At 49.1% G+C, this 13,233-nt stretch overlaps 1 protein-coding gene across 1 annotated transcript in view; it reads left to right on the top strand.

Moving 5' to 3' along the window:
• The window catches only part of Sun1 (Sad1 and UNC84 domain containing 1), a 48,282-nt gene extending 35,263 nt beyond the window's left edge, over positions 1 to 13,019 (top strand). Inside the window, exons 15-23 of the mRNA XM_051161157.1 lie at positions 312 to 398; positions 1,648 to 1,691; positions 2,639 to 2,750; positions 4,822 to 5,073; positions 5,476 to 5,560; positions 8,412 to 8,527; positions 9,859 to 10,026; positions 11,238 to 11,330; positions 11,601 to 13,019. Coding sequence (XP_051017114.1) covers positions 312 to 398; positions 1,648 to 1,691; positions 2,639 to 2,750; positions 4,822 to 5,073; positions 5,476 to 5,560; positions 8,412 to 8,527; positions 9,859 to 10,026; positions 11,238 to 11,330; positions 11,601 to 11,714 — 1,071 coding nt within the window. The 3' untranslated portion in view covers positions 11,715 to 13,019. The remainder of the gene's footprint in view (positions 1 to 311; positions 399 to 1,647; positions 1,692 to 2,638; positions 2,751 to 4,821; positions 5,074 to 5,475; positions 5,561 to 8,411; positions 8,528 to 9,858; positions 10,027 to 11,237; positions 11,331 to 11,600) is intronic.
• The last annotated feature ends 214 nt before the right edge of the window (positions 13,020 to 13,233 follow it).

Genomic DNA, 13,233 nt, shown 5'->3' with positions numbered 1-13,233 from the left:
CATAGCATATATTTCATCTGGGTAAGAGATGATAGAGGGAAAGGAGTGTGCCTGCCCTGGGTCTCTGTCCATCGGGGCTTTATTTTAGAGCTGTGAAGATGACAGTACCCAGGGGGCTGTGAGCAGATAGGAATTGATTTACTTCTTACATAGAGGTTATTGACAAGCTCTTACTATAATTCCTCTCGGGTTGAGACCTCCAGCCAGAGAGAGATAGGGTGGTGTGACTGCAGCAAGGACCACTGGCCTGCCCTACTGGCTTGTGGGTGATGCTGAACTCTCTCAGCCCTGTGTTCTCTATTCACTCTCAGACTGACTTCATGACTTTCCACCATGACCATGAAATGCGTCTCTCCAACTTGGAAGACATTCTTAGAAAACTGACAGAAAAATCTGAGGTATTTATTCTTTTAGTATTTTTGCTTGGTGGGCGCATATGTGGGAGTGCATGCACAGAGACAAAGTGAGAACATTAAGGACCCTACCCTGCTACTCTGCCATTTTCCTTTGAGGCAAAATCTTGCACTGTGCCTTCTTTCTCTGCCCCTCATAGCACTGGGGATACTGGCGTATGTACAGCTACACTAAGCTTTTTACATGAATGCTGGGGTTTTGAACTCGAGTCCTTATGCTTGCACAGCAAATACTTTTACCCACTGAACCCTCTCCCCAGCCCTGACATATTGTCCTTGCCTTTATAATTGGAGTCCTCCGAGGAAACAAGCTGCATGAATGCCTTCGGGTGGGGGTGGGGTGAGCTTGTGCCTGGCTGTGGGGATGGAACCAGGGCCTCATGCTTGCTAGTCAAGAGCACATGCATGCCATAGTGGCATTGAACTCGGTTCATCAAACTTGTCACATGTACCTTCACCCACTGAGCCTTTTTTAACCAGCTCTCAAGCCATTATTTCAGTAGAGACCAACTGGCAGCCAGTCTTCTCCAAAACCAGGGGTGCGCTCTGTTTTCAGGTCTTGCTGTTGATCTGTACAACTGGAAGATCTGTGACTTGTGGTTTTGTTTTCTGGGCATTTCAGCTCTGTTGCTTAACTGCTTGACTTGTGAGCCTGACAGAATAGAGTTGCCTCAAAATCCAGTCACATCCTGCTCAAGAATCCCTTTGAGCCCTGGTATCACTCAGCCTCCACCAAAAAGGATAGAAGACCATGCTTTGTATAAAATGAGTGTAGGTGGGAGAGTCTCGCTGTTGTATGCTGGTAAACTAGGTGTTGCTGTGAGTCTGCAGGGCAGACAGTGTGACCCTTGGTGGCAGGGTTTAGCATGCTTAGGGCACAGCATCGAGCCAGGGGTGGCAGATGCTTGTGTGCTCACTGAACTGAACTAAAGCATGATTGTGAGTGAGGGTAAGCAGAATAGCCCTTGGTCTCTTGGGACCAGCTTCTACTTCCTGATTATTGGTGTCAGGGAAGCTCAGCTGAGCAAGAAGAGGGACCTCAATTTGTCAGGGGACCCAGAATGCACTTGACCTGAACACTTTGTCCCTGAGTTAGGAGGAGGCCCAGCCATACTCACCTTGCCTAGGCATGCAGGAGCTGAGGCTCACCCTCTAGTATGTGAAGTTTTAAGTTACTCAGACATGCTTTCTGAATTAGGGCGTAACTGTTTACAAAGTCTCCCCCACTTCCCAGGCTATCCAGAAGGAGCTGGAAGAAACCAAGCTGAGAGCAGGCAGGTAGGTGACCTCAGGAGCTCTGCGTTTGTTCCCGTGGAGCATGTTAACCATTTACAGGGTGCAAAGGTTCAAATTGTCACTTGAAGTTACCAGTCTTTGGGTATCTTTCTTGGTATCCTCTCAGGACTATGCAGGGGACAGAAGGCCCTATGGAACTTGGGAATGTCTTTCTTCAGGCAATGCATAGATGAGCCCCTGCTTGGCCTTGGGGAGTCACCTGTGTCCTTGAGGGACTACCTCTGCCAGGACACTCTCTGCTCCTGCTTCATTGGCTGCATTGGTGTCTCAGAGGACCTGCATGAAGGCCCAGCCCAGCCTGGGTGCCCAGCAGCCATGCATCTTCTTGTGGCTGCTGTGCTTTCTGCACCTGAAGCTGGTGGTCCTTGTGACGCTGCAAGGCCCTGGTCCCTCAGCAGTTGTCTTTATTCCCACTTCCTGCAGGCCTTTTCCTTGTGCCCAGAACTGCTCTTTTTTTTTTTTTTTTGCGTACTGTGGGTTTGTGTGTGCTAGCCTTTGTAGTTCCTGGGGTGGGTGTGGCTGGGCCGCAGCTTTTGCTGGCTGATGGGCCCTCTGCTGTGGGGTGGGGGTGGGGTGGCGCATATTGTTCTTCCCAGCCCTGGTTCCGGTGGACAGTGATTTGGCATGTGAATGTGTAGCTATGGAACATGGATCTGGAGAACAGATAGCAAAGCTGTGTTCATGGGTATCTGACAGCCCCTCCCCAAAGTCAGTCATACCCTGCTCTCATCTTGCATTCCACTCTCTGTCCCATGTGCATGGAGCTGCAGATTCAGCCTCAGGGCTGTGGATAGACATCAGCTCATTTCTGGTCTTTGTTTTTTTGTAATTTTGAGGACATAGACATGATGCTTTGTTTAGGGCTGAGGCTTCCTCTGAGTGCACCTGGGCCCTGACCCCTGTTTCCCTCCCTGGTTGATGGCTTCCAGCAGGGATGAAGAGCAGCCCCTGCTTGACCGTGTGCAGCGCCTAGAACTTGAACTGAACCTGCTGAAGTCACAGCTGTCCGATTGGCAGCATCTGAGGGCCAGCTGTGAGCAGGTAAGTGCTGCTGTTAGGAGACCGATACCTGAGAGAGAGAAAAGTTCACTGTGGCTGCCTTCAAACCTTTTTTTATGTGCAGACAGATGCAGGGACACGAACAGAGACCAGAAGAAGTGACCAGATGTCAGTTCCCCTCTTTTAGAGCCCAGACCCTCGGAGGCAGGGTCTCTTCTCGATGCTGGGGCTAGTGTCTTGGCCTGGCTGGACGCCAGCAGGCCCTAGGAGTCTCTTTTGTCTGCTCCCTCAGAGCTGGAGTTACAGGATTTGTAGGAAGGTGGCTTGTCATGTGGCCATAGGCTCTGTGTTCCAGTCCTCATCAAGATCTCTTCACCACTGAGCCATCTCTACAGCCCAACCTTTTAAAAAAAAATTACACCTTAAATATTTATTTATTATGTATGTAATTGTGCGAGCACATCTAGGTCACAAGCTTGGAAGAATGCCTGGGGGTGGGCAGGTGCACACCTTTAATCCCAGCACTCGTGAGGCAGAGGCAGGTAGATCTTTGAGTTTGAGGCCAGCCTGGTCTACAGAGTGAGTTCCAGGACAGCCAAGGATACACAGAGAAAGCCTGCCTGGAGGGGTGGGATATGTGAGAATGTGGAGGTCAGTTGGTTCTCTCCTTCCATCGTGTGGATCCCAAGGATCAACCTCAGGTGGTCGGGGCTAGTCTCAGGCACTTTTACTTTCTGGGCCATTGTCCACTTTAAAAAAAGAAATTATATTTTAAGAGTGTGTGGCAAGGAGGAATAAGGTAGTACACACCTTTAGTCCCAGGCACTGGGGAGGTAGAGACAGGCAGATCTCTATGAAGTTCGAAGCCACCCTGGTCTCTAAAGTGAGTCTAGGACAGGATAGCCAGGGCTACACATAGAGAAACCATGTCTAGAAACTCCCTTCCCCCAAAACACGTGTTTGTGTATTTTTGTGGTCCTGGGGATGAACCCATAACTAACATAGCCCAGGCAAATGCTCTGTGACCGAACGCACTCCATTCATTCTTGAAGGCTGTAAATATTTTCAGGGCACACATTGATGACTTCTGAGTGTCCCAATCCCAACAGCATAGCACACACACGCCTGAGCTCACTCCATGACCCTTTCTGATCACACAGTACAACTGACACACACTGGGGGAGGGAGGTGCAGTGTGGTTGTCCACAGTACAGTAGGCCCCTACTATGTTTTGACACTTGTCCATCCATGTCACACTTTTTCACGATGTTCCATGGCCTACCATCCTCGGGTCTATTGACACAGATACCTTGTTGGCAGAAATCCTCACAAGCCACATTCAGACCATAGATTAGAAAGTTGGTTTATGACATATCTGGTAAGTTATCTGTTTAAAGAGCTCCTAGAACAGTTAGGAGGAGCTAGGTGGGGATGACAAAGTACATGGGCAGGAATCTGTCTCCTGTTTTCTGGTTAAAATGCACAGCCCTTTATTACCTGTCCTAGGTGCGGGTTAGTGGGCTGGTAGGCTAGTGTCCAGTTACAGATGCACTCTGGGGCACTGCCTTGTAGAAATGAGTAGAGATGGGCGGGGATCAGGTAATCCTGGGAGACTGAGAGAGGAAGAATGCACGATGGCACCATTTGTCAGGACAGAGAACAGGGTTGAAGGTTTAGAGCCCTGACGGCTTTGTGGTAAGTTCATGCATTTCCTGTGGTTTGCCCCTTGATTGTTTGCTTGGAAAGCAAAAGAAGTTTGTAAGTGGCACACTGGGACCCAGTTAACCACCTATGGGGCCACCATCTCAAGCTGCTCATATGGAGCAGTGAGGACAGGGTCCTGCTTATGCCTCAGCTGTGGGGCTGTGTCCTGGGAGCTGCCGAATAGCGTCTGTGGGGGTCAGAAAACCCACTTCCCCTTTCTATAGTTCTCTGGCAGATGGCCTTCATGCAGCACTCTAGTTCATGCCTCGTCTGTTCAGAAAGTCCCAGTGGTGGAAGGGGACAGTCTTGTCACAGCAGTGCCCTGTGTCTTACAGAGGTGTAGTTCTGGAGGCTGTATGGAGAGTTCACTGTGCAGTGCCGCACACTCACTCTTCCCTCTGCTCACCAGGTTGATGCCCGCGTCCAGGAGTCGGTGCGGCTCATGTTCTCTGAGGATCGGCATAGCGCCCGTGATTGGCTATTGCAGAAGCTCTCTTCTCGGTTTGTGAGCAAGGATGAGCTGCAGGTGCTTTTGCATGACCTTGAGCTAAAAGTGCTACAGAATATCACACAGCACATCACAGTGACAGGCCAGGCCCCAACGTCTGAGGCCGTCATGTCTGCTATGAATGATGCAGGGATTTCAGGAATCACAGAAGCGGTGAGTAAACAGACAAGTTCAGTCTCCACCATAGACTGATGATGTGTGTCAGTGTTCTGAGAACCCAGTGTACTTAGCCTTGCCACAGATGACGTACTGCTGCTGCCATCACGTGAAAGCACTGCTTGGCTTTGCACTCACTGACCCCTTTGTCCCAGAGGTTCCCATATACCTGTGTGTGGTTACACAGCTTCCAGCTGGGTGCAGCTTTCCTTAGTTGTCATGCCCTCGCCCTGCCCTGGCTCTGGTACCTACTGTGAGCTGTCACGCCCTAGCAGTGAGACTCTGGCCCTATCCCACCTGTTACTGGTGAAGTGTAGCATGCTTGTCCCTAATCACAGGCACACAAGGCCCCAGCCTTTGCTTGCACCATTAACCCTCATTCTTTGTTCTGGCCACCAGCAAGCGCACACCATTGTGAACAATGCTCTGAAGCTATACTCCCAAGACAAGACTGGGAGGGTGGACTTTGCTCTGGAGTCTGGAGGTGAGTAGCCAACAGAAGAGGTGAGCACGTAAGACCAGGCCAAGAATTTGGGTGTGCTTACAAGATGCTACCATGCCCCCTTCCCCTCAGGGTTTCCTGTGTAGCCTTGGCTGGCTTCCAACTCAGAGACCCTCCTGCCTCTGCCTCCCAAGTTCTAGGCTACCACTGCCTGGCTACTGCATTTAGTATGACAGGAGAGTATTATTCTAGATGAGGTCCAAGCATTACTCCTGGGAAGTTGCCCACTGGGGTGTGTGTAAGCTGGGCCTGCACACTCACAGGTGAGTACTTGAACCTCATCTAGAATAAACGCCCAGGCCTAACCCCAAGAGTGGTCTGTCTGTCGTGGTAGGGAAGGCCCCGCTGCAGGGCCCCCACGTGAGCCATGGGTTTGGGATTGCACACCTGGATAAGGCCTGGGAACCCTATCTGGAAACATGAGGATCCGCCTGCCTCTGTTTCCTAAGTGCTGGGTTTACAGGTGTGCACCACCATACCCAGCTTGACACCATCTCTTAACGAACAATTTTTAAACCCCCCAGAAGGGAGGCTCAGGTAGAGTCAGCCTGTGATACGGGTAGTCATGAGCCTGGCCACCATCACTATTGGCCATCTCTTGGTGTAAGCCTACTATTAGTGTGGGGATAGCCAAGTTCTTAGAGCTGGGTGGAGTTAGCAGGCTCGCTCACTCTTCTCAAGGAGCCCATGGTCTAAATTACTTTTTTTTTTTTGGACTGGTTTTAGTTATATATTGTAAAATGAAGTGACATAAGAAATTATGAGAGTCATTGAATGACATTTTAACTGTGCTGTTGGGTTGGCAGCTGTCACTTGTTCTGGGGCCATATTGGAGCCTGTGGACATGTGTCACCAGCTTAAATCCCCTGAGGCCCCAAGAGGTTACACTAACAGCTGTTCTTAGACTTGGGAGAGGGTGTTTGGGAAGTTGGCCAGTGTCCAGGAGCTCAGGTCTTTATCTGCAGCATCAGAGCCATGTTGTCTGCTTGGTTTAGAACCCACTGCCCCTCCTCTGCATGTCAGAGACAGCACTGAAGCTTGACTGAGGTCGATGGATCGCATGTGCTCTGAGGGCTGGGACCTACTGTATGTCTGTGAGAATTCTTTTTCTTTTTCTTTTTCTGAGGCAGAGTTTCTCTTTGTAGCAGCCCTGTCTTGTCCTGGTCTTACTTTGTAGACCAAGCTGGCCTCGAAATCATAGATCACCTGCCTCTGCCTCCCAGGTGCTGGGATGACAGGCGTGCGCCAACCACGCCCGGCCAGCTTCTCCATTCTTTTCTCCCTCTCCCTTTCATATTTTATATTTATTTTATATGTATAGTGTTTTGCCTGCACATGTGTATGTGTGTACTGCGTGCATGCCTGGTGAATGTGAAGAGCAGAAGAGAGCATCCAGTCCTCTAAACCTGGAATTACGGATAGTTATAAGCCACCCTGTGAGTGCTGGCAGCAGAACCCTGGTCCTCTAAAAGAGCAGCATGTACTCTTTAACTACTGAGCATTTCTTCAGCCCTGACTTCCCAGTTCTTATTTCTTAGCATTAATGTCCCGTTTGCCTGCACCCCTGAAAGGGCAGAATGTCTGTCCCCTCACCTGCCCCTCCTCCTCTCCGTGCATTTTGGCTAGTGGGCACTTGTCAAAAAATTCCCTCCTGTTGACCAGTTAGGGAGCCTCTGAAAGTTACCTGCCTCCTAACACCAGTGCTTGTGGTACTCTTGACCCTTATTTAGCAAAATCCGAACAAAGTGTTGAGAGCCATCATCCCTTATTGTCACACACTCAGACACTGTTGAGAAGGGATAAGATGAACTGATGAGAAAGACAACCCACTGAGTAAAAAGTTGAGTGCTCCACTAGGGGCTTTTGAGCTCAGAGTACAGGGAAAGGGCTGCTGGGTATTTGTGTTATATGTGCCAGCATCCGAACCGTGTGTGTGTGTGTGTGTGTGTGTGTGTGTGTGTGTGTGTGTGTGTGTGTATACACACACGTATGTGTGTACGTGTGTACTTACTTTATGGCTATGAGTAGTTTTCTCTGCATGTATGTCTTTGTACAATGTGTGCCTGATGTCCGTAGCATTCAGAAGAGAGCAATTGCAACCCTTAGAACTGGAATTACAAATAGTCGTGAGCCGCCATATAGTGCTGGGAACTGTACCCAAGTTCTCTGGAAGAGCAGCTAAGTGTTCCTTTTTTTTTTTTTTTCACTTTTATGTATTGGTGGTTTGCCTGCATGTATGTCAGTGTGAGGGTGTCAGGTCCTGGAGTTACGTACAGCTGTGAGCTGCCATGTGGTTTCTGGGAATTGAACGCGGGTCCTCTGGAAGAACAGCCAGTGCTCTTGACCACTGAGCCACCTCTCAGCCCCCAGCTAAGTGTTCTTGGTTTTTTGTTTGTTTTTTAAGACAGGGTTTCTCTGTGTAGCCTTGGCTGTCCTGGACTCACTTTATAGACCAGGCTGGCCTCAAACTCACAGAGATCCACCTGCCTCTCCCTCTTGAGTGCTGGGATTACAGGTGTGGGGCATCATGCCTGGCTTCAAGGTTTGATTTATAAGTACAGCCAGGTGCTGTTAAAAGCACTGTGGGTTTAATGGGGGAGGTGCGTTCTGGGGCCTGGAGAGATGGCTCAGTGGTTAAGATTGTTGACTATTCTTCCAGAGGACCCGGGTTCAATTCCCAGAACCCACATGGCAGCTCACAGCTGTATGTAACTCCAGGACCTGACACCCTCACACTGACATACATGCATACATGTTTAAGCACCACTGGCCTCCACATCTCACTTTCCAGCATATTGCCATCAGATGTGATACAAGTGTCCCTGTGTTCCAGGTGGCAGCATCCTGAGCACTCGGTGCTCTGAGACCTATGAGACCAAGACAGCGTTGCTGAGCCTGTTTGGGATCCCACTGTGGTATTTCTCACAGTCACCTCGTGTGGTGATCCAGGTAAGCTGCTGTCCACAGGAGCCTGCACCTTAGGCCACTCTATAGATTTCTCAGCCCCTCATGAAGGTAAAACATGCATACAGAATTGGCAGGACCCTATTCCTCAGTGTGCAGCCTCCTGGGAGGGCATCGGGTCATACTCCCAACTTCACCCTGCCACTGGACATGCACTGCTGGGCTGTGCCATGTGGCATGCAGCCCCTCTGATTTGGGACTCAGGTGCTGTGAGGCTTCCTGGTCCTGCTGGGTGACTATACCAAGAGGGGAGCGGGAAGGGAGCACCGCCCCATAGGGGGGCCAAAAGGGCCATACTGGTTGCTTTGTGCCTGTGCTGTCATGAGCCCCAGCTTACTGTGAGCAGCTACCATGTCCCCAGGTGAAGGGCATCTGCCTTATTTGACTTATGTTTCTCTGTAGCTTGCCTCACGGGTGAAGGGAAAAATCTTACTGCTCAGGTGCACTAATGAATCTCAGTATGCTATCTGTGTTCACATTTTGAAGCAATTTCCAGTACTTGTCTGTGAAGCCCCCAGTGAGTCTGTCTTTGACCTGTGTACACAGGCCCAGCCTTTGCAATTCAAGAAATGGAATGTTATCAGCAGACTTGAGACTAGAGCCCCCAGTGCAGGAGCCTACCCTGCTTTCAGAGAGGCTACTAGCAGCTTCCTCTGTTATCACAGATGATCTTGAACTCCTAATCCCAGGAATCTCCTATCTGTATTGGTGTATATGATCATCTGTGGTTCAGAAGTTAAATGGAAAATGCCAGAAGTTCAGGAAGATGTGTCATAATATATGGCAACGAAAGAATATTGTAAAGAGGTTTGGAATGAGGAAAAACTAAGACATCTGTCACTTTGAAATGTGTCTTGAGTAGTGCTGACAGATGACTGTGTGTGCCCCTGCTAGTCATAACTTCAGGCGCTCCTTGCCCCGAGCCTTGAGGCTCAACTGGCAGACACTGGGCTTTCATGCATCCCATTCACTTGGACACAGACAAGGTTGTAATTTTGTTTTGTTTTGCTTTGCTTAATTTTGTTTTGTTTCAAAAACTGGGAAGATATTTCAAGCTTTAATTTGTGCCCATGAAAAGTTAAAGGGCATTATAGGTGTATAGACAGGTCTCTATACTGTCCATTCTACTCTGCTTTCCTTTGGGTTTCATGGAGGCCTTGCTGCATAGGCACACAGGTATATCACATAGGTACTGGCCATTTCAGCTATCAACCCCTCTGCTTTTTCTAGAATTCAGTGTGCCAGTCCTGTGATCCACACTTAGTTCTGGTGACAAGCCCTATCCCTGCCTGAGTTGCACTCTTTTCCTTCCCTAGCCCGACATTTACCCAGGGAATTGCTGGGCATTCAAAGGCTCCCAGGGGTACCTGGTGGTACGGTTGTCCATGAAGATCTACCCAACCACATTCACCATGGAGCACATTCCAAAGACGCTGTCACCTACTGGTAACATCTCCAGTGCCCCCAGAGACTTCGCAGTCTATGTGAGTATACCACTGGCATCCTGGAAACAGCCTTTTCTCCACCATTAGAGACATTTCCATTATCCAGAGGCTAATGTTTCCTGGGCAGTCCTTGTCCCTATCCCTTTATCCTTCTAAGTCATCATGAATGGAATGCCATGTTGCAGTGGTAGCATGGTAGCGTGCTATTCAGTTCATGTGCCCCGAGAGCAAATCAACTTAGACACACTTGACTTTTGAGGATTATATTCATCACTTTCATCTGTCCACTTATGCTCTGACACCTCTGAGGTATTGAAGTGAAAAAATGCTAAAAGATAAAGCACATTTTCTTTTTTCATTGTTGGGTATGGAACCCAGGGCCTCATGCTTGCTAGGCAGGTGCTCTACCACAGAGCCATGTCTCCAGTCCTTCACTGGGGGATTCTAGGCAGGGGCTGTACCACAGAGCCATGTCCCTAGCCCCTTATTGGGGGATTCTAGGCAGATGTTCTACCATGGAGCCATACGTCCAGCTCCTCTGTTGGTGAACTCTAGGTAAAGGCTAACTGAGCTACATTCCCAGCCTTTGAGACATAGTCTTGCTGTATATGCCTCTGGGGGCACAGTTAAGGCCTTTTACTAGTTGTACACAGTGGTTGTATGCTCCCCTCTCCCCCTTGCCCTCTCTCTGGCAGCCATGTTGATCTCTTATAGCTTCTGGAACTCACTACCTCTCTTAGTCATGTTTCACTGTCATGGGGTCCTTTTGTCACTGTTAGTATCTGCTAATTGCCTGTGAAGCCCTTTCTTTCCCATTATAAAGTCCTTTACAGTTCCTCTACTATAGACCCCATCATTTTAAGCATATCTAAGTGGCATGTGGTAGCCTTAGGGATGGTCACTCTTGCCCACATCCACAGCGATCATCCCTAGAACTTCCCACTTTGCTCCAGCCTATCTGCTGTTCACATACTGCTTATATCCCTTACTTGGGGGACCTAGAATCTGCACAGGTGTTCTTGAGGGCATCTGGGCTATGGGGGTGCTAAGAGTGAACATAGCCATCACAAGCTGGCCCTCTGTTGGCTCTGTACCCTTGAGTGGTTGTGAGTTATGGGAAGCCAGTGACAGTGTGCCCCTCCAGGGAGGACCTCATCAGGTCTTTCTCAGGGAAGGCGGCTTGTTACTCAAGGCAGCAAGGGTGTAGTAGGGACTCTTGTTTTCTCTGCTGTAACATGTGGTCACTGCAGGGACTGGAAACTGAGTATCAGGAAGAGGGGCAGCCTCTGGGACGGTTCACCTACGACCAGGAAGGGGACTCTCTCCAGATGTTCCACACACTGGTAAGCGCAAAGATCCATCCTCCTTCGTTCATGCCTTTGTGGGGACAGGCAAGTGGAGAGGGTGGTGAGGATCAGCCCTTGGCTCTGCTCTGTGTCTGTAAAAGACCAAACACAGCAGCTAGCCTGTGCTGTCAACACTTGTGCCATGGGTCCTAAGTACCCCTGAGGTTTATTTGCTGCATTCTGTCATATACCCCACAGGGGAAGGGACTGGTGGTGGCGGATGGTCTCTGACTGCTAATGTGAAATAACTTATTCCCTCAACTTCAGGAAAGACCTGACCAAGCCTTCCAGATAGTAGAGCTTCGGGTCCTGTCCAACTGGGGCCACCCTGAGTACACCTGCCTCTACCGGTTCCGAGTCCACGGAGAGCCTGCCCAGTAGAGCACTCCAGCCATGTACATGTCTGTATATACCAAGACGCCATGACACTGGAACCCTTTGGGGAAGAGAGCATGTGAGCATAGCAACCTGTCACCCTCAATAAATGTGTGATGGCCATGAGGACATGTTAAGTCCTCTGAGGCTATGTGTGTGTGCTCAGAGCCCAAAAGCCTGGCAGGCTCTCTGAATTCATTTGAATGTATGGTTCTCAGACACTCCTTTTGACTTGGGGATTTGCCTCAATGCATAAAGTCAAGAAGCAGATAGGCTGGCAGGTTTCCAGGCTCCTGACATGAAGGCCAAGAGCTCCAGGCTGGCTGTCCTGTGGATGTCAGGAAGGCAAAAGTCCCATCTGCTAAACCCGTGTGTTTCTTTCAGGGAAAACTGTTGCTCCATCTTCAGTCTGACCCCTTCCAGGTTCCCTGGTGAGGAGAGGCTGGCTGAGTATGTCCTGAACTCTGTGCTTTTAGCTGGGACTCCTGATTCTTTCTTAAGGCATGACTTAAAAGGACAGTGGGGGTGCACATATCATGAATGGTGCTCTTGGGTCTCAGCTAGGCCATTCTTGGCAGATTCACAGAATGGACAGGAACCTCTTAAGATGTGACCCTCTGGTGTCCTCAAGCTGTGTTAAGCTCTGCTGAAGGGGGAACACTAAAATGCCACCCTATTGGGTGGTGCTAATGGCTGTCACTCTTGGTCTTTCCCACAGTAGCATTTTCTGCTGCTCTTGGGTTTGCCTCTCTACCATTATTGGCCCTTCCTCAGTGACTCAAGTTTGGTTATAATTAATATTTAATATTTAGACTATTTTGTGAGCAGACTTTATAACGGAACCATCATCTGGACACTTGAAGCGTCTAGATGTTTTACCTAAAGAATTGTTAAGTTTCATTGGCAGAACACAAACTCAGCTGCTGGGGCTCAGAGTTCTGGAATTTTGTGCATAGTGCAAGCAGTCCTTGAGACAGTGGCCCGAAGCACATCCCACTCCATAGGGTTAGAACCACTGCCTGTGTGGCCAGGTTGGGTGATGTGCACACATCTTACATACTCCAGATTACATGCAGAAGTCAGAATTTCCTATATTAAACTAAATTTGGGAGTTGGGGGTGGAGATATTTTGAATATTTATTTTTAAAGATGCAAGATAGGACTTTGTGCAATGTATTTTTGTAAATGCTTTTCAGAACATTTGTCTTTGGTAGTGCTTCTACTGCCACCAAATTAAGATGCTATTGAGATGTTTAAATAAAAGAGTTAATTTTTAAAAGTGCATGTGCTATTTCAAGTGACTAATAAAAGCGTGTATTTCTTTTCTCAGCTTGTCTTATCTCTGCCCATGTGAGTGGGGAGGGATTGCTAGGTTGTATGCTTGGAGAGTTCCTGCTAAGTTCTGCAGGTGCTGCCGCTGTCCTCCAAAGCCTCCATCCTCTTCCTCCTTAGAGGAATCTGTTCAGAGACAGTCCAGTCAGGCCCAAAGGAGGTGGGCACAGAGGCTTTAAGTCTGGATATGATC

This window comes from Acomys russatus, chromosome 19, assembly GCF_903995435.1.
Source record: "Acomys russatus chromosome 19, mAcoRus1.1, whole genome shotgun sequence".
Lineage (NCBI taxonomy): Eukaryota > Metazoa > Chordata > Mammalia > Rodentia > Muridae > Acomys > Acomys russatus.
This window is presented reverse-complemented; position numbering and strand designations above follow the sequence as displayed.